This window comes from Contarinia nasturtii, unplaced genomic scaffold (assembly GCF_009176525.2).
Source record: "Contarinia nasturtii isolate CC-2019 unplaced genomic scaffold, AAFC_CNas_1.1 Cnas_scaffold_695, whole genome shotgun sequence".
Classification (NCBI taxonomy): Eukaryota; Metazoa; Arthropoda; class Insecta; order Diptera; family Cecidomyiidae; genus Contarinia; species Contarinia nasturtii.
Genome location: NW_022198046.1, coordinates 874,166 through 893,958, shown reverse-complemented (window position 1 = coordinate 893,958; position 19,793 = coordinate 874,166). Strand labels below are relative to the sequence as shown.

Here is a 19,793-nt window from a genome sequence, read left to right as displayed (position 1 = left end):
TATGAATCGAATGAATCAACAACTAACTCTTAGGCACGGATATGTTCAAAACCCAAATATTAATAAATTTGACGAAAACGCTTGGTTTGATAATAATTGTTCGCTCGAGGCATTTCTTCGATTATTATGCATGTTTAATTAAGCATCAATTCACGCATACACGCACACAACAGCGACAATAATAACAAACAATTTTACATTTTCATTGTTTTTCGATTCTATAGAATCATGTCCTTCAGCGATGCATATTCTACTGCATAGTTGAATATTCAACATTTATTTGGTGCTCACTTATTTAGAAATGAAATCAGGCTCAGTGAACATTTAGTGACAAATGTTAGATAATTGAAAAAATAACCTGGAATTTAGTGTTACATTTCATTCTTCAAAACGGAATTGATGCACTTTGTAAGAGATTAAAAGTCAAATAAATTCATATAAAAATACCATTGAATTGGATATTTACAATGAAAGTGATGATTGAAAATGTGTCCTTAATTGTTGAAACAAGTTGCATTTCTATCCCCTATTGGTATTACATTAACCAATCGTTACAAATCATTTATCATTTTGTTGCACGCCTTAGTGACCAATGCTGTTTTGAAAACAAAGTCGAAAGGAAATCAATAAAAGCAATTTAAGTTAAATGATCCATCGTTGACGCCGAAACATGTGTGCAAATACTCCGTTAAAGAATGACAAAAATAGGGGAAAGTATATTTACAATTGCATAAATCACATACGGGCATTGGAAATCTTTCAATTTGATAAATTTTTGACTGAAATTAGCAAATGTTCTTGTTTTTATATTTTAAATACTTGTTAATCTCAGACACTCTTTGGATAAAAGTTGATTTAATTGACTTATTGATATTGAGCACCCAATCATTGCTTATAAAGTTTATAATGAAGCCTGAAATTTTACTCCCGTTCGTATGGATGAGAATTGTTTTTGATATTAAATTATGTCACGTTTTTTTTCTCTGTATATTGAAATAAATTCCATAAGATTGAATAAAATTAAGTAACTTGTTATTCAAAATGGAATTCTATTACAAAAATAAATTTTTTGCAATAACTGTTTTCACACAAGACAAGAAATGCAAAAGGTGCGAAAATATTTTCGTGATAACATCAAAACCAATTTGCGTCACTCGAACATATTTCTTTGGCAATGATTTGAATAAATTCAGATTTCAGTATGATATTGTTGTTTGTCTCACATTTATATTAAATTCATTGAGAATGACACTTCATCTAAATTTAGAAGAAAGAGTTGGGCTCAATATAAATGTGCTTTACCTGTAACAATCGAAAAACCGGTACGTTTGAAGCAATACGTGACTAAAGTTCTAATTATTTAAATAAATAAACAAATCATTGCTAACTCAATACAAGATACTTTACCAAAACACAACAATAATTTCAGTGGAGACTGATGTGGGCGAGATAAAGAGAGGAAGAGAAAAAAATAGCAACAATGTCTGAAGATTGATAGCAACAATGTCTGAATGAATAACACCAACCTGTTTTAAAAATCGCATGACTTTGCGGATTGTCATCGTGATTTGTCATTTGTTTTCAAGCATAAAAGAATTAAATTGTGATTTTTTCCGAGTTGTCAGCAATGTTCTTTTGAACTATTGTTTATTCTTTGTATCATTTACAGTTTTCTTCAAAAATTTACTTAATTATTTCATGCGATTTAAAACTTATTTCGGAAATTCGATTGAATATTCCATTTTTGTTCGGTCATTTCTTCATTGAACATATCAGGGACTAGATGATCGAATTGCGTTTAATATTTACACATTTACAATTCAAATTGACATTTTCAGCTTCCCCGTATATACTCGCTCTTATTTCATATCCATAACTGTCGTCTAAGGTTTTCGCACAACTGATTTTGATTTGCATAACTTTTTACATGAATAAAAAAAATCGTTTTAAATTAAATGGTTGGATTGCCGCTTAAACTAAATTCTTAAACAAAAAAAAAAAACAAAACCGGAAATAAGTTGACATTTGATGCGATAATTTGACCGCACAATATGTCATTATGAAAATGGGAATGACCTCCATATTCACTTTTTTTTCTTCTGGTAAGTAATGATGCTAAATGTTTGGTTTTCCTAATATTGAGTTAATAAATAAAGTTTCTTTTAATCTGAAGTCATGTGAAACACTTTGAGAATATGACTTTCGTTGTAAAAAATTGGTCAAAAAAAAAAAGAGTTTTCATCGAGAGTTCATGGGTTTATCACAATTTTCATCTATCTATATCATAAACTAATCGAGTCGTATAAGTCATCATCGCCACCTAAGTTTAACACCATGGATTGAACGTCATTTTCAACAGCAATTTAATATCCAGATAGGCTACCGCCGTCTTTTTTATTCAATTGAAGTAGTGTTGCCGAATTGAATGGACACTGTGGCCAAAGTTCCGAGCAACCAGCGGCTCGCCCAAATGAGTCAATCGTATCACGCATCAATTGTCCCATGTGAGCGGCAAAGTGCCACTTTGTTGGCGTTGAATATTGCCAAACAAAAGACAAAGTCGTCGATCTACAAATTAAAAAAAAAGAAATCATAATTTATTGAATAAAAGACGTCACGTGATAAAAACTGCGCATCAAATATGTTGATAAATTCCGCATTAAAAAAACATATCCATATAAAGAAAGTGGTTGGACAGGTATATGCTATAAATAGTTGTAGTTTTTTTTAAATATGAACTATGTTGTTACTAATTTGCAAAATTCGTTGAATTACTTTCTGACCATAAAATATATACATGAGAACGCTGAACCGAGATAAGTATCAGTCTGATGACGTCTTTGTAAATATTATTATGTAATGACGTTAATTGCTCAGACCAGATTTATCAACAACAATAAACCGCAATTGCTGTGATAAAAATACACGTCGAATCACGATATAATTATCTATTCAATTAAAAACAATGTATGTCATATACGTGAGCGTATTTATAGATTTTTTTTTCCACTATTCGATGAATATCAATAATATACTTTCAAAAAAAGAAAATAAAATTTTTTTTCCTCGGATTGAGTTCAAGCATTCATTATTATGGTGTAGAGAGTGAAAGTTGTTACGAGAGCGACGACTAACCGAATGAAAAAAGAAACGATCATTTCTCTTTGTTGGATTTTGAACGAGCGTTCATTGCTTTCTTATACTCAACTATTTAATTCAGCACACTGATACTACCGAGTTTCATCCGTTGGAGTTGATTGAATAGTTGATGAATACATTTACTGTGCCTTTTTTTTCTTTAAGCCAATAACAATTGTTTGTGACGCTTGCTTTATTTTTACATACCTAATCAAATCGAGTAGATTTTGTTCTTTTTCTGTGATAACATTGGATGGCTTGGCGGCAATTTCACACAGCAATTTCGGCAGGCATGCTTCACGCATATGATTGGCCAACGTTATCTTATCCTTTAAATCGATTTGTAACAACTTTGTGTTGCTGTTTGATTTTTTCGAGATGAAATCTTCGATGTCTTCTGTTGACGGCGAATCTGGAAGTAAAATTTGAAGAGAAAAAAAAACACTGCTCAATAAACAAAACACATTTACATTGTACACACGCTTTTTCACGCAACATTTGTTATGGGAATTGCATGTAATCGCATTCATTACATTACACATATATAGTTTTTTTTTTCAATTAAAAATGTTGTGGGGCCTTTAATTGAATAAAAATCCATTTTGTTTTCCTCTTTTCGTGATTGCTCGACTATTTTGCTTTTGCTTTTCAGTGCGAACTACATTCACACTGTATTGGGCGATTAGCAACGATTTTATTCAATCAATTGTGAAAAATGCCGAAATTCTCTTAAACCATCTAAATCAAATTTAATTCGATTTCCACATTTATTTGTAGTTTTCGAAAATAGAATACTGTGTGCAAATTACTCAAATATTGCGGTCACGTCAATGACGTATTTACGAGACAATGACATAAATTCGAATAGTCGATAAAAAAAAGTGATTATCACAAAACATTCTTCAATAAAAAAAATACCGTATTTGAATAAAATCACTTTCAATAAACTGGTTATGAGATCAAGAAATCTTTCGAATAAAGATTTTGTTGACCCATAGATGTCTGACGATGTGTCATTTGAAAGTCGACTAAACATACCTTCAATATTTTGATGTTGGTTGCGATTATGTTGATTTTTCTTGAGCGTTGAATCGACAGTGCGTTGATGATTTCCATTGGAGTCTTTGTCACCCTTGACATTGGCATAACCCAGTATGTCACCAAAAATTATTATTGCAAATGTGCAAATTAGCACCAACCGAAAACGCCAAGCCGTATCCATTAGAGAATCACAATATTTCTGTTTCGCACAAAACACAATCGACACGAATATTCTCTTTTTTTCGCAGTGATTTTGTAACTTTTGTATTTTAAGAGAAATTCAGTGTCATTTGCACTCACACATAAATCTTTAAATCTATTAGCTGTTGATATTTTGAATACAACGACACTTTAATCACACATCAAAGTACTTTTGATTTCTGTTGGAGTGTCTACACCTTTGTTTCGAGCGTAAAACCAAAACCCAAGTGATCTTTTGGACGTTCTGTTCACCGTTGCGATTCAGCCTCAATTGAAAATTAGCTAGAAACAAGAAACAAAAACACAACAATTAGACATATTGTCTTGTTAAAAGTGAGAATTTTTGTCTTCCTGCGAATCAAATACGTGTTATTTTCATATATATATATATTCATTCAAATGAGCACTAGTGCATTGTGTTCTCGACAAGAGTCTAATGTGTGTAGAGAATGAGAGAAAAAGACGTTTTTTTTTTCAAACTATTATCAAGTTTTAATATTGTAATTACACCAAAGCAAACGATTTAATTATGTACTCAATCAATAGAGATCTTTTTTTATGTATAATCGCGCACTGGAACACACGAGGCTGTTTTTATTTAAAACTAAATAAATGGCCTTTATCACATACGTCAAATCAACAACATCATGGGCGACTTATGAACTAAGCAAACCAACAAATCATGCTGGTTTCATAGTTGTTTCTGTATATTTTTATAAGATAGATTCGATTTATTCTACCTTCGATTTGTTCTATTGATTTCGAGTATGACATAGAACGTAACAGAAATATGAAAATTACTCTCGCAACGAACTTTTAAGGTGAACAAGAAATTATGAACAGGGTGAATAGTTTTTTATTCGCATCTCTCTCTTACTCAACACACACTTCGACATTCTCTCTCGCTAACAAACAGACGAATAGATTCAATATTTCGTTGCAAATCACACGCACACTTTTTTCTTCTCAAAAGGTTATTTAAGTAATTTGAATTCGTCAATTGAGATCGGTTCAATCAATCGTTTAATTTTCATTAAATTACATGTGAATTGTAACAAACTGGCGTTTTTTTCTTAAAAATTATCCACTACACAGCTGATATGATTTCAAACAAAAATTGAAAAGTCTCATTCAATTGAAAATATAAATTCAAAGTCACGACAGTAATATTCACAGTAATTTTCACTTCAAAATCATGTTTTGGCATGATTTTTTTTTAAATTACCTTATTCACTCAATTTGGTCGAATAAAACCACAAATCCAGACAAAAATTATTCTCACAAAATCCAAATATGAACTTAATACAACGGATCAAGCATACAAACCGACACGTTCGGCTCAGCGTCAACTTTCGTTTTAAAACTTTCAATTAAAAATCAAGCCGGAGCGAACGAAAACTCAAACGATTTTTGTTTGTATGTTGCGTATTTTTTTACTGTTGTTGCTTGTTTGTTTGTGTATGACCACAAGATCAACGTTTTTGGTATTGTGCATACATATACACAGACTTTCAAACACAATAAATGAATATCGAAAGCAACAGTGTGCAAAATGACGACATAACATCACATTCAATCGTACATACAATGCTATGCCAATGACTTGACTTTGAATGTACTTGTGTTGTGTATAAAAAGTGAAAAAGTTTCCCATTGTATTGAATAAATACAAACTACTGTTTATATTGTGAATCAAAACTGTGTGTGAGTGTGACTAAGAGCGTGATGTGTATGGTCAACCATTACAATGCGATTAAGCGAACCCGTATAATACTGGAACAACAATACAGTTTGTTTGTTATTTTGCATTGATTTGACTATTTTTTCTCTCTTCTTCTCGGGTGTATTTGATTCTCTCTTGGTTCAATGTTATGTGACACTCCAGACGAGACGTAAGAATAAAAACTTAGAGGTTTATTTATTTATTCACCGTCTGATCACAGACTGAATTTATCATAAATTTTGTACATCGTTTTTAACATAACGAGAATTAAATAAATATGTACGTTTTTATGACGGCATGAGTGATAAGCAAAAGTCACTATTCGACAAAAAAATTGGCTTTTGACACATCTGAGAGATTTTCATTTTAAATCAAGTATAAAAGTGATGTATAGAAACATCCCGATGTATTACCCGTTTCAGAATCAATCGTTCCGAAAAACCAAACTTTTTCAATTTCAATTGAATTTACGTTTCACATTTTTAAAGGTATAGTCTGAAGGCAGCCGAATTACCCGAAATATAGATGTAATTTAAATTACATTGTTAAAAGAAAGTGAACGTGGCGCCATATGAAAGAAGAAATTCTTATCTGTTTGAAATATGAACATTTTCTTCAAGCACTTTTTCATTCGTAATCTGCAATAGTTGTAATATAAAAACGATGCACGTAGATTTTATTGTTTTATGACTATGTTTCAAAAGTTGATACGGCGGCAAATTTTGCAAACTGGCTGATTAACGTTGCACGTAAATATATTCAGGACTTACGTACTAATAGCAACGATTCTCATCCGGTTCGCTAACGACCGTATTAAAAAAAACTATCTCGCTTTTAAAAAATATGACGATTGCTGAGAATGATAACATTGGTTCCTTTTCAATTAGCGTTATCATCACATACGTAACTAAATAAAACAAGTGTTGTACGAGATTCGCAACTCGAGCACTCCATTAAACTGCGTTATTTGTGTTGTATAGAGCAAGTTTAGTTCCTGAAAAACTTCACTATCTTCATTTTATATGATCATTACAATAATTATGATGACTTTCAAGAGTCACTTTAATGAATAAAATGGCTTGATTTTCTTTTCGTTTTTTATTTCTCCGGTTGCATTTCATTCCACGATTTTCCATTGGATTTCCTGGGATTTTGTTCACAAGCATATTTATTTCGTTTGTCTCTTGACAGAACTAATATTTCATAATAGAAACCAGAGAATTTCCAGCTCGTTTTATAAAAATAAAATGTTGAGTTGTTTTTAATAACAAAATAAATAATTCAACATTTAAGTCCACAGGAGTTTTTTTTCCTCTGTTTTAAAGCCGATAAGAGCAAGTTATGTGAATTTTGAATATAATTTCGGTCAGTGCATTCACGATTGACACAATTGTTAATGTGTGTTACTAACACGAGCAATCGAATTCAATTGGCGTAAGTAAAACATCGTTTTTGTAAACGTTTATTCTTTGTTTATATGATTGTGCTGAATCTGCCCGATTTTGGATATTTTTTTTAAAGCAAAGAGCACATTTGTTCATATTACACTGTCTACTGAATGCGTAAATGTTGATTTTGACCGAATTTGTCGCAGTTAGTATTGTTTATTTATAAAATGTACTAGTTCGAAAATCGGCTTCGACCCAAAAATAAATACAATTTTAATGGAATATTTTTACACAAATATGTGCACTATTTTTAGATTATTTGCCCGAATCAAACACCATTTCATTTCATTTCATTTATTCAGTTGGCACAAAATAACAATCGATTGTTATGGATTTTAACAAGAGGGAGATTAGTTTTCATCAGTCAATATTAACATGTCTCGTTTCGTAAATGATGGTAAAAAAAAATTCGTGATTTGTGTTCTTTCAATCGAACGTGTAATTCAGCATTCCGTTTTTTTTATTATTATTTTTGATGTGAAAATCGGTTTATAAAAACAACACCACCAAGTTTTTTGGTCTAGCCTTTGGAGAGTATTGAAAAGTAATTTTGGCAGATGAGCGAATCAAAGTGGTTGGGGTTATCTGGAAAAAACCACAGTATGTGGCCACAAATGGTAACTTCATCACACGGTTAAGGCTCAATATAATCACACCGTCAAATTGTTTGGCACATCGCGAATACTGCAACCAAACAAGAGAGTCGAAAAAAGCACGTCGCATGTTTTCCCATAAGCGCTGCGGTGGCATGGAGCCGGTGAGAGACGCGAAAGTACATTCATCAAAATTTGTAATTCACATATGTCGACACATGTAGTTATGATTTTTAGATTAAAATCACTGGAAATCCGCATACAAATGGGAAGCATGCATTCAATGTGTATGTATGATTTTTTTAGGGTTGTCGAACAAAAATTTTGCCTACGCAATTGAATGTGGCGAGAGTGAAAAAAAAAGCAATTCATGCACAAGATTGCAAGCGTACACAACACCGAATGGCATACGGAAGCTATTTATTATGTTGGCTTGTCAAACGATTTGAATTCATATTTTTGTGGTTCGAAATGATTTGGAGAAGAGGAGAAAAATAACACATCGTGAATATTTGATTTATTTGTTTGGATTCGCGGTTCAAAGTATGTCTCTTTTTAAATTGTAAATGTTCGACATCATCTTCACTATTGGAATGGGTTGATATGATTGGATTCGCGGTTGGCAAAAGCCTGTGTCTATTGTTGCACCGCGGTGGTAGTTTTCTTTGTCTAGATTTTTTTTTTAAATTCGTCGTTTCAATCGATTTCGGTATTGTTTAGCATCGGGGAGAAAAAGGTATTACTTTGCATGTCTTTTGTATTGCTTCAAATAGAAGTTGATGTAATATTAAACCGATTGAATATTGATTCGATATCACCGTTTTATGATTGCTGTTTGACATGAGTTTGACGAATTGATCTGATTCGTTTTAAATAATTTTACATTTTTTATATTACACACATGTGCAATTCTATATGATAAGACAAGTCATGATATGTGTGGTGTGCAGTTGGGAATCGTTCACATCGCCCCCGAAAAAACCTATACCGATTAAAATAATAATAATATGTGCAATGACGATTTAAACTCTTTGAAATGATATTACGCTTAATATGATCTGACAGTTTTTGTGTTTTCAGTCTAATCACAAAAGGCTGAATCATTTTTGTTAATAAAAGAGTATTTTGCTTTTACACTGTTTTCTTTTCAAATTCACATAATTGAAAAAAAAGAGTCTTAACGAATTAAGAAATTTTCATACGGATTGAATAATGAATTATTAACAATTTTATAATAAAAAAAAGCCAATTGGCATATACAATGTCACATAGCGCCGGCATGCACAATTTTAAAATACAAAAAAACTCATCAATATTCATCTACATTCAGGAGAATATTTAATCATATTTTGCTTTTGTATAGAAAATCAAGCAATATACAATAATCATATGTTTGTAGAGATTGAGTGGTCACCTCCACTTAAAAATTAATAAATGCTTCATGCAATAACAATTTAAGTGATTTCCATTTAACATCGTAATAGTTAAAATACGGTCAACTACGGATTTAAATGAAGTCTTTTGTGCTATAAGTTTTGTCTTAAAATTTATCATCGTTCCCTTCGACACAAATTTCCATAATAATTGGACACATCGTCGATTATACAAAACGCCCAAAGACACGGTCGCATATATTCCACTATTCTCACTTAAATTTTCCATGTTTGTTTAATGGCCCTATTAAACTATCGTCTTCGTGGTGTGCACTGCACATACTATATTCGTAAATTTAATGCAAGAAAAAATTAACATGCTCTTCTAAATGGGCCTGTAACGCAATAAATTTAAGTCGTTGCTGTAATAATTCGAGTCACTTCGTCCAGATCCTTTGAGATATTTATGTATAGAATGAGATTTAAAGAACATAAATGAAATTTTCCGAACATTTTAATTGTGATACGGTGTCGTTTTCGGCAAAACGGCAACATATCACAACAGAATTACATGCTCTCGTTAAAGAGCCTCATCACATGTTTTGACAAATTATTTCTGGCTACTAGCTCTCATAAACTTTTTAGTACGATTTCATTTCATTTGATCAACAAAAATGCAATGGACGCTTGTTTATTTGTTTTATTTTAATTCGCAATAAAATATATACTCGTTGTTATCATTTTAATCTTTAGTTTTTATATCCGAAAATTTATAATGGCACCGTTGAAACAAGTACACATGTGATGGTGTAACGGCATACGTATGTATGCTTGAATTTAATAGCTGCCTCCTCAATTTCAAGAATGTAGCTGTGCTTGGATGATTGAAGTTCAAAAAATTCACCGAAGGGGAGTTATAGCCGGTTCCCTCAAAATTGTTTTCATTTCAAAAGTGGAATTCTTCGTACGAGTTGGACGTCTGATATCAATGAAAGTATGAAAATCTATATTTCTAAATATGCTTTTCTAATTAATACGCCGAATTCAAAAGTGAATTTAATAGGGTTTACCATTTACCATTTACTAATCATTCTTTGCACAATGAATATTCTAAAGTCAGAAAACGTCAATTTATTGCTCTTGTCAACCAATCAATTTAAAGAGGAGTTTTAGAAATAGGAAACAAATAATTTAATGGCTGTATTTGTGCCGCATAAAACGAGGTGTCTCGCATCGGTCGTAAAATGTTGAAATACAATTATTTGAAATTGACACACATGTGGATATCTTTAATACACGCATCGTATGTGTATTTGCCACTTGTGCATTCATCATACGTTTAAAAAACACATGGGCTACCATGCGCTTACATGAATGGTATCTATGTACGTGTTTCACCACGCATCCCATTTCGGTCAATAAAAAGATCTCAGTATGGAATACAGTACACGGTGGTGCGGTGCAACCCGCATTCTATTTAAAACTATTTCGATTTTAACTATCAGATTGACTGTCGCTCGGTGTCCTCTCAATTGTTCTGGACTATAAATTTATTACCACTCTCTCTAGCTCTCGCGCTCTCGCATATGTGTGACATATATACGCTTCTTTTTATGCTCTTCGTTTATTTTTAGGGCAGCTTACGGCGTTTTGTTTGTCTACACTTAAAATATATTAAATAATTTTATTTGTCATTTTATTGATCGTTTGCCATTACAATTCGTATCCATTTGAAAATTCGAATCATAGAAATAATCAAAAATTTATAATAATTTTCACTCTTCATCCACGAAGAAGTTGCGTTTTTTGAACAATAACATCATCATTTTTGCAATTGTCATAAACTGTTAGGTGCACCCAATTTACGGTCGTTTCTAAATTTTTCCCGGGAACTCGTCAATTGTATCAGTCTCATCAAGATCGATTATTTTTCATGCGGTGTACAATTCATAAATGCATTCGGCTATAAAATTTGTTTGGCGCAGTTAAATGACCAAAAACCTATAAAAATACAGCGCTCATTCACATGTGTGGCTTTTTTCGGTGACTACCGTTTTTATTTGTTTTTGATCCAATTTATTTATGATTATTTTAATAAGCGCTAAAAACATTGAAGCCATCGCTTTGTCCATTTTATTATTTGAATAAATTGCACTTTGCGCAAACACATGCATGCAACAAGGACAATAGCCAATTTTTACACAAATATCGGCAAATACCATCATGAAAATGTTACAATTACAAAAGGATTTTGATTTTATAACCATGCATGATTTTTATGGTTCCTGTTATTCAAATAGAGATGAATTAAATATAATTTTTATGACTTTTTGACGCATAAAAACGTGATTTTTATATGAATATATATATTTTGGCGAAACGTTCTAAACAATAGCATAATCATGAATAGTGATGCAAAATATTGTTGACATTGAATTTGACCAAATGTGCAGACTATACTTGTTTTGCATGGTAGCTGCTTTGTATGGAAATACGAGTTATTTTTTCAATTGTATACATATTAATTTATTAATACAGTAGTATGCAGCAATATAGAAAAAAAATCATTGTAGTTCTGTAGATTGAAAATAATGCGAAATCACTTGAAAATATGCATACTTTGATTGAATTCAATTTATGACTTGCTTCCAAATTTGACCTTTCTTTGATTGGTTAGAACCATCAAATTAAATTGAGAAGAAAACTTCAAAAATTCAAGCATCGAAAAAATATGTCAAAATACGATAAAAATAAAGACATATCCAACATATTCGAGTTTAATGTCTTGAATAGATCTCACACATTTAACCCTCACAAAACGTATAATCGTTCCACTTGATCGCTAAAGTGGTCAATCAAATCGGTTTTTTTTCGTTCTGAAATCAGAGGAAAAAAAAATAATCGGCTGTGCATTTGGAAATAAAAATCCCCCGGCTTTAGCAGATAGAATCTATTACTTTATTAACAAAATCAGTTATTGAATTCAATTTGCTGTCAAGTTGTGGACGACAAAAAAAGAATCAAATAAAAAACTGATTTTTACGAGCGCAAAACATGGCAATGAATGAAGCGAGCCCAAATGGATGCATTGCATAGCCAACCATTGTGTTATAAATTGTAGGAAAAATGCAAATATTCTTGTCACTTTGTTACCACAGATGTTAACGTCGTAAACTTCTAAATAAAAGCAATTTGTTACCAAATCTATGTGTTCATATCACTACACATGATTTTTTTTAGATATGTTGAGCCGAAAAAAGTGACTTTATATTCAATGTGTCGTGCTATGAAAGGTGTTTTTGGATTAGAATGTCGATCAAAGCAAATTTCAATTTTGTGCCGTCACCTTCATAGCTGATTTGTTCCAGAAACAAAAAGCAAATTTATCGATTCGAAATGACAATCAACTGACCGATAATCTGAAAAACAAACATACGAAAAAAAATGCAATCGTAATGATTGTAGTTGTATCTATTGTCGAACGTACCCTGGATGCAAGCATCGTTCACTGCCTTTTCATTCTTTGGGGTGACCAAGCGTCACAACTTATCACAAACAAAGCGAAACTATATATTTGTCGATTTTACGACTTTTCGGTCATTTGCGTATAGAATCGGATTTTATGTTTGCATTAGCTGTTGCCATTTTTGTGCATCGCACATGTGACGCTCATCACAATCGATGGATGGGTTCGATATTTATTTTTTTATTATTTTCGTTTTTTTTCAACTTGCTCACTTTGGTTATGAATGCAAAAGCCACCATAAAGTCGGGCTCAATTTCAAATTGGAAACATTTTGACTTTGCATTTAAAGCGGATTGTCTTTTATTCGTTTTTTTTTCTATCGAATAAATGAGAAAATATAAAAATGTGATAAAATGCAATTCCTCCATCATGCTTTTTGCATTCTTGCGAATAAAACGAAGTGAATATGAGATACCATATCTTTTATGTATCGTATCTAATACTTGGAATATTCCATTTTGTGACCGATGATGATTATGCAATTGAAACTTGTTCTGGATGACGTGCGATGCCAATATAATGCAACGTAATGCATCTGCGACGTCTAGTCTCAATACCGGAACCATATACGTATACATACAGTCCGCATGCATTGCCGGTGTGTATTCAAGCAATAAAATAAATTATGAAATTTATGTAACGTAATTTTTACGATGTGTGGTAATTTAAAAATGATGTTTGTTGATCACATTCCGTTTATTCTCGACCATTGATGCGTATATATTATATTCATATGATGTACATTCGGTACATGCATAATAAAGTTGTAACATGGGCTGTTTGGTCCGTGTTCCCATTTTTTTGATCATTGTTTTTGTGAATGATTCGTCTGGTTCTTCCTTTACATTTTACGCCTCGAAAACACACATCGCAAATTTATAACAATTTTTACTCAATTGATTTCGATTATTTAAAGTCCCAAAACGTAAATAAAAAAAATCACAATCTAAAAAACTTATGTAAATATGATACAGTCCAGTTACATCGTAAAAATCAATCTCTTGTGAAATGCGACGTCGAAGATTTACGAGAAACAACTGTTACCGTTGTAATACGTATATTTAAACGATATCGGTATAGTTGCATTCCAAAATTTACTTTCTTCGCCTTTTATTTGTCCATTTTATTAGGTAGTACCTCTCTACTCTCATTTCTTTATAAACCTCTCTTTAAATTCGTTCTTGAATATAAATTTTACCAATTGCTGACGGCTTTTTTGCCCGACCATACTTTTGAGCTGATTATATTTGAATGGGGTAGAATAAAAACTACTTCTCGAAAAATGTTTAAACACGAAACCTAAAAAAAAACTTTCAATGAAAAATGAATCAATTTTTTTTTGTCCAATTGAAGTGAACCGAAAAAACTTGTTCAATAAAAGTGAACCTAAAAAAAACATTTCATTTTAGTACATTTTACACTGAAAAAACCGAGTGAATTTTTTTTTGGTTCACTTTTATTGAACAAAATTGGACAAAAAAAAAAATTGATTCACTTTTAATTGAATTTTTTTTTAGGTTTCGTTTTAAAATACCAATTTTTCGAGAAGTAGTTTTTATTCTACCTCATTCATTTATAAATATTCGCAAAAACAAACGAAGTCTTGTATTGGAATTTCAATAACTCAAACGATGAATGTATATATTATACTATATAATATGTGTTATATTTCAAGTCAATGCCAAAAATCTATACATATTCAAATATGAAATAAATTTAATTAAAAATCATTCATAAGCCAGCGTAGAAACCTTTGATATCGGGACATTTAGCACCTAAAATCTTAATGACATCACCATTAAGAATATTAATTACTTTTGGGCAACCGTCTCGCACAAAATTATCAACGATTGAATTTAATTCTGCGATATGTTTGGGCTTATCACTTGATGTCGATGAACTTATTTGGTCAATTTTGGTTATAACATCGTTGATCTCTGGCGAATAGCTATTGAATAGTTGGTTAAAACGACTGGCCGCATTTGATATGCTGATAAATTGGTTCAATAGCTTCGATTCAAATGGTTGTATCCTTACACTCTTTCTCAGTTTTTCAAAAACTGATTCTACTGTATTTAAGAATTCCTTTTGCTTCGTTCGGTATAATTGGCAACAATTTTTGATATTTTCTACTACCGGCTTTAGTGTGGACATCATCGATGAAAATTTATAGACTGTATCGAAAAATGTTTTCAATTTCAAACGAAGAGATTTATCACTGATTTTACTGGGGTAACTTTTAAGTCGATTAATTTGATCATCGACAAGCAATGGTTCTTCCAAGGTAAAACAGTGGAATGGTTCAGTAGGCTTCATGTCATATTTTTCAGCAATCCATTGCGGAATTATTTTCTTAATTTTCATTTCATCGACAATTCTCCTAATCGTAACCAATGTTTCTTCTGTGTCCTAAACAAAAAAGAATATGAAAAATTGATCAAAATATTATATATAGTTGCAGACGTTTATTCACAAAAAAACTTACCATAGAAAGGGAACCAGTAAAAAATAACAAGATCAAATAACGCATTTTGCTTCAAAGTAACACAATATCCATAGGTGACAGAATATTTATACAGTTTTAATCGTAAAATATTGTCTCACAGATGTGCTTTTAAATGGTTTTCAAATACAACGTGTTTTTTTGCTTATATTAATCCACATAATACACAATTCATTATTTCTAATTAGAATTCCATTTACATTTTTATGGACAGACGAAAACACGAAACATTTATTTTAAAATATTATTGGATAATGAATTATAATTCTATGGAATTCAAGGCATCTGAAAATTGAACGGGAATATTGTTGTTTGAGTTCACAACAATATTTTGAATGGGATCACCAAAAACACTTTATAATATTATGTTAACTAATACGCTATAGCAATTCTCATTTTTCGCTTTGTTTGAAGAAAAATGTTAAAATTTTATAGGTATTTAACAGCGATGCGAACCGGTTGGACATTTCTCATACAAACCGATTTCGGAGTGGTATCTCGAATTGGTTTCATTTGTGAATTGAACGAAATGGAGCAAGCGGAACGTTCCGAAAATGGTTTGTATGGCGAACATTATTGGATTATTGGAACGTTCCGATTGCTCCGGTTTGGTTTTAAGTGAAACCAAAAAAATGGTTTGGTTTCGGTTCGTATCGCTGGTATTTAATACGTTTGTTCTTAATTTTATCTGCAAATTCCATGTACATGCACGTGCACTTATGACATTTTTTTAGCAGTATTCAATAACAGAGTTCAATATAAAATTTTCAATTTGGTACTTTTCTTGCAAACAATTAATCATCTTCACTTTCAATTGCAGTATTTTACAAGACAAATTAAAATAGAAACTTTGGAATCGATGTCCGTTATCGACTTTGTGCCGTATTTTCCTCGAATCAATAAAAACTAAAACTTTTAGTCAAAAATCACAATTTTTCGTCATTTATTTGCATGTTTCATGTATTCTATGTTATCTTTACACTTTTTCTTTATTTGAAAACTTTTTTTTACAATCCAACAGTATAATATATGTACGCTTAGTTTTGTTTCACTTTGGCCGTCTGTGTTGAAACTTTTTTTCGCCAAAACATGATTTTAATCCCAAAATATATCACAAATATTGCGGTGAGAAGTCCAAGAAGAAGTGCACCAATTACATCGAACATCAAGTTTGAGAACCAATGCATATTAATTGCATGTGATTTAAGATGTTTGGCACCTCGAAACTTGGCTACATATTCTATCCAATAAACAGCTTCGTCTAAAAGATGAATCATGTTGGCATTGAATATTCCAGACACTTCTCTTGCTCTGTTCAAATATGATTTATTCGTGGTCATTTCATGAATAGTATTAACCAATATGTTGGTGCTAAGTTCTTTAAAATTGATCTTCTTCGCATATCCAGCTTGTTGGGCTCGACCTGCATTTCGAAACTGGTCTCCAAAAAATGGAATCATTATAAGTGGCACGCCATGATATAGAGATTCGAATTGACCGAACATTCCACCTGAAAATGAGACACTATTTAATATAAACGAAATGTGAAAACATTATTCGACGAAACCTCACCGTGACTTATGAATAAAATGACATTTTTATGTGCTAAAATATCATTTTGTGGCATCCATTGTTTAATCATAACATTAGACGGAATATCTTTACTTCTATCACCATCAAATGTCCAAAGAACTCGTTGTTTAACTTGTCTTAAGGCGTCAAAAATCAATTGTAGTTGCTTTGGTGGTATTTCACTATGCTTGACATAGGTACCAAAACTAAAATAGATTGCACCATCATTTGCTCCATCCAAAAATATTTGAATATCTCTTGGTAATGGTTGCGGCTCCTTAATGTGAGCGCCTCTAATGAAAGCGACTCCAGGCATAGATGGTCATGGGGAGATCACGCTACGATGTGTATTTATGAAAGTCATCGAAACATATTTCATTAAGTCATCAATTGAAGACAATTCCCCCAAATGGCCAAAATACTTTTGTGCAATTGCATTTTGCAAACGCCGAAAAGCCCAGTCACCAAAAGAGATAACAGCATTACTAAATCGTTCAACAAATGCCATATCATCAGAATACGGAACAATCTGTAAATGTAAAAACGTCATCATTTGTTGATCATTTGTGATCAGTTTCAAACTATTATAGCATAATCAAAAGTTAAAGTTAGTACTACTCACCATATGAGGAACGTGACTCCACGGAGTTAGCAATCCAAATTGCCTGTCAATGAAGTCCGAATATCCGAATGAGTCTAAAAAATATTTTGAGTTGCTCATAAAAACAGGATTTTTTTACACGTTTTTTACGACTCACAGATAGTATAGAGGAACTTTGAATTTATACGCGAACAACGAAAAACTTTCCGTAAACAATTCTTCATTTATCACTAAATCGAAGCTCAAACTTTCGTCGTGCAAAAGTCTCTGAACGTTTGATGTGGATAAGGCATGTTGGGCAGTTAATGTGCCGTACATTGTCATTGTTGATAATCTTTTTAAAATCGACGGAATAGACCCAAGTTCGGCTTCATAAACTTCTGATTGTGAAAAAGCCTTTTCCGAATCTAACGGTGGATCAATAAGCACTTCGGTATAGTTTGTTGGCTTGACGCCATTCCATGTTTTTGCTGTAACTACTGTGATTTCATGATTTTTGTTCAATAATGCTTGGATTATATTTTGCATGAATATCCAGTGGCTGTAAGCATCTATAGGTGTAAAAAGCAAAATTTTCAAGCCACTCGTTGCACTTGCAAACAATAACAAGGAACTCAATATGAACAAATTCTGAAAAGTGAATAAAGTTAATGGCAAAAGAAACAAAATATATTTTTCAAATTTATCTTACCATCGTGGAAAGTGTTTTTAAACTGAATATACTGTCTGTTTTATGATAAAAAAGTATTAAACAATCTTCATTTTGTGCTATAAGATAAAAAAAAAAGATGAAGATGACATCTCTTCGTTACCACTATTGAATGATCGGTACTTATCTCATTTTTATCTCACTTTAACCGAAAATATAAATCAAGGAAAACCAGTTATAAAATCTATTAATGTTAAATAATACAGAGAACTGTTTAAACTTTCTTGTGCTGCTATTGAGTTGTTGTAGTAAAAGCACATTTTTTGCCTGCCATTCCATTTCTTATTAACACGTGTTGTACAACATTGAATCACATAAAGAGCAAAAAGCTAGGGGTAGACACTCGCAAAACTAAAAGTATACTACTAAAAGAATATTTGTGAACAAATGTTCATATTGATTCTTCGACCGATCCATACAAAATACATTGCCAATACTTTTCTTATGATGAGATTAACGGTACATTTTTGTAAACAAAATATTTGCGTTTAGTGAGAACAATGGTCTCTATTGTTCTCCGTATAAATGTCTTCACACTGACAATGCGATTCATTTGGCTCAATACTAGAAATACTAGCAGAATATTTGAGTTTTTGTTTGTATACGAGTACTAAAAGAAACTAGAAGAAACTAAAAGAAACTCAATATATATTAAATGAAACTAAATATACTAGAAATTGGTGTCTATCCCCTAGGCAAAAAGCCAAATTCGTAGACTGTGTTAGATATTTTTATTGTTTTACAGAATATTTACACTCTCATTCGTATACTTACAAAAGGCTACAGTTGTGAATCTAGTACATGACAGTGGCCGCCTGGTTCTTTGGCTTTTTACTTCGATATTTTTTTTCTTTTTTAAACACTATCAAAACATCATGATATATGGATATATGCTTCTTACAAACTTCTGTAAAGTTCAAAATTTTGCTCAAAATAATATTGCATTACTCATCTATTGTATATTAATATCTGCAGTAATGAATGGGAATTAAAAAATAATGATGAACGTTGATGTATCTCATTTCGATCATTTTTATACTACAAATTTTGTATGACATTGAAACTGGGAAATTCCATTGAAACATCTTTTCTATAACGTTTGAATTGCATGAAACCATTACGGGACATACCCCACGCATCTATATATACGATGTACTGAATCGAATTTTCGAAACATAATAATAAACAATATCACAGGCGATAGAAAATATTTTTATGATTATAACTGCCACCTTCAGATGGTCATAAACTGTGCATGTGTGATTTTGCGTGACTGCGAACGAATTGCGTGCGTTATCAACACCAATTCGTTTTAATGTTTTTCGACACAATTTGGACGTCACATTATTTGAGTGTGTACGTTTC

At 31.7% G+C, this 19,793-nt stretch overlaps 3 protein-coding genes across 3 annotated transcripts; all 3 read right to left on the bottom strand.

Moving 5' to 3' along the window:
- Positions 1 to 1,618: 1,618 nt before the first annotated feature.
- LOC116340836 lies at positions 1,619 to 5,725 on the bottom strand. Its single transcript, XM_031767538.1, has 4 exons — positions 5,606 to 5,725; positions 4,177 to 4,662; positions 3,346 to 3,550; positions 1,619 to 2,568 (listed from the first exon to the last, which is right to left on the bottom strand). The coding sequence occupies exons 2-4, from the start codon at positions 4,358 to 4,360 to the stop codon at positions 2,364 to 2,366; spliced, it is 594 nt and encodes a 197-aa protein (XP_031623398.1). The 5' UTR covers positions 4,361 to 4,662; positions 5,606 to 5,725; the 3' UTR covers positions 1,619 to 2,363.
- An 8,958-nt stretch (positions 5,726 to 14,683) lies between these two features.
- Positions 14,684 to 15,622, bottom strand: LOC116341265. The gene is made up of 2 exons (XM_031768222.1): positions 15,529 to 15,622; positions 14,684 to 15,452 (listed from the first exon to the last, which is right to left on the bottom strand). Exons 1-2 carry the CDS (start codon positions 15,571 to 15,573, stop codon positions 14,775 to 14,777), a joined length of 723 nt encoding a protein of 240 aa, XP_031624082.1. The 5' UTR covers positions 15,574 to 15,622; the 3' UTR covers positions 14,684 to 14,774.
- A 961-nt stretch (positions 15,623 to 16,583) lies between these two features.
- Positions 16,584 to 19,567, bottom strand: LOC116340528 (UDP-glucuronosyltransferase 1-9-like). The gene is made up of 6 exons (XM_031767077.1): positions 19,559 to 19,567; positions 17,877 to 18,349; positions 17,741 to 17,783; positions 17,584 to 17,647; positions 17,119 to 17,424; positions 16,584 to 17,056 (listed from the first exon to the last, which is right to left on the bottom strand). Exons 1-6 carry the CDS (start codon positions 19,565 to 19,567, stop codon positions 16,584 to 16,586), a joined length of 1,368 nt encoding a protein of 455 aa, XP_031622937.1.
- Between the last annotated feature and the right edge of the window lie 226 nt (positions 19,568 to 19,793).

Coding starts and splice junctions, on each gene's coding strand:
- LOC116340836 (XM_031767538.1), bottom strand. CDS start 4,360: ATGGATACGGCTTGGCGTTTTCGGTTGGTGCTAATTTGCACATTTGCA. Junction 3,551..4,176: donor CCAACATCAAAATATTGAAG/GTATGTTTAGTC, acceptor TTTTACTTCCAG/ATTCGCCGTCAACAGAAGAC. Junction 2,569..3,345: donor AATCTACTCGATTTGATTAG/GTATGTAAAAAT, acceptor TTTAATTTGTAG/ATCGACGACTTTGTCTTTTG.
- LOC116341265 (XM_031768222.1), bottom strand. CDS start 15,573: ATGCGTTATTTGATCTTGTTATTTTTTACTGGTTCCCTTTCTATG. Junction 15,453..15,528: donor TTACTGGTTCCCTTTCTATG/GTAAGTTTTTTT, acceptor TTTTTTGTTTAG/GACACAGAAGAAACATTGGT.
- LOC116340528 (XM_031767077.1), bottom strand. Junction 17,648..17,740: donor GGAGTCACGTTCCTCATATG/GTGAGTAGTACT, acceptor TTACATTTACAG/ATTGTTCCGTATTCTGATGA. Junction 17,057..17,118: donor CATTTTATTCATAAGTCACG/GTGAGGTTTCGT, acceptor TCTCATTTTCAG/GTGGAATGTTCGGTCAATTC.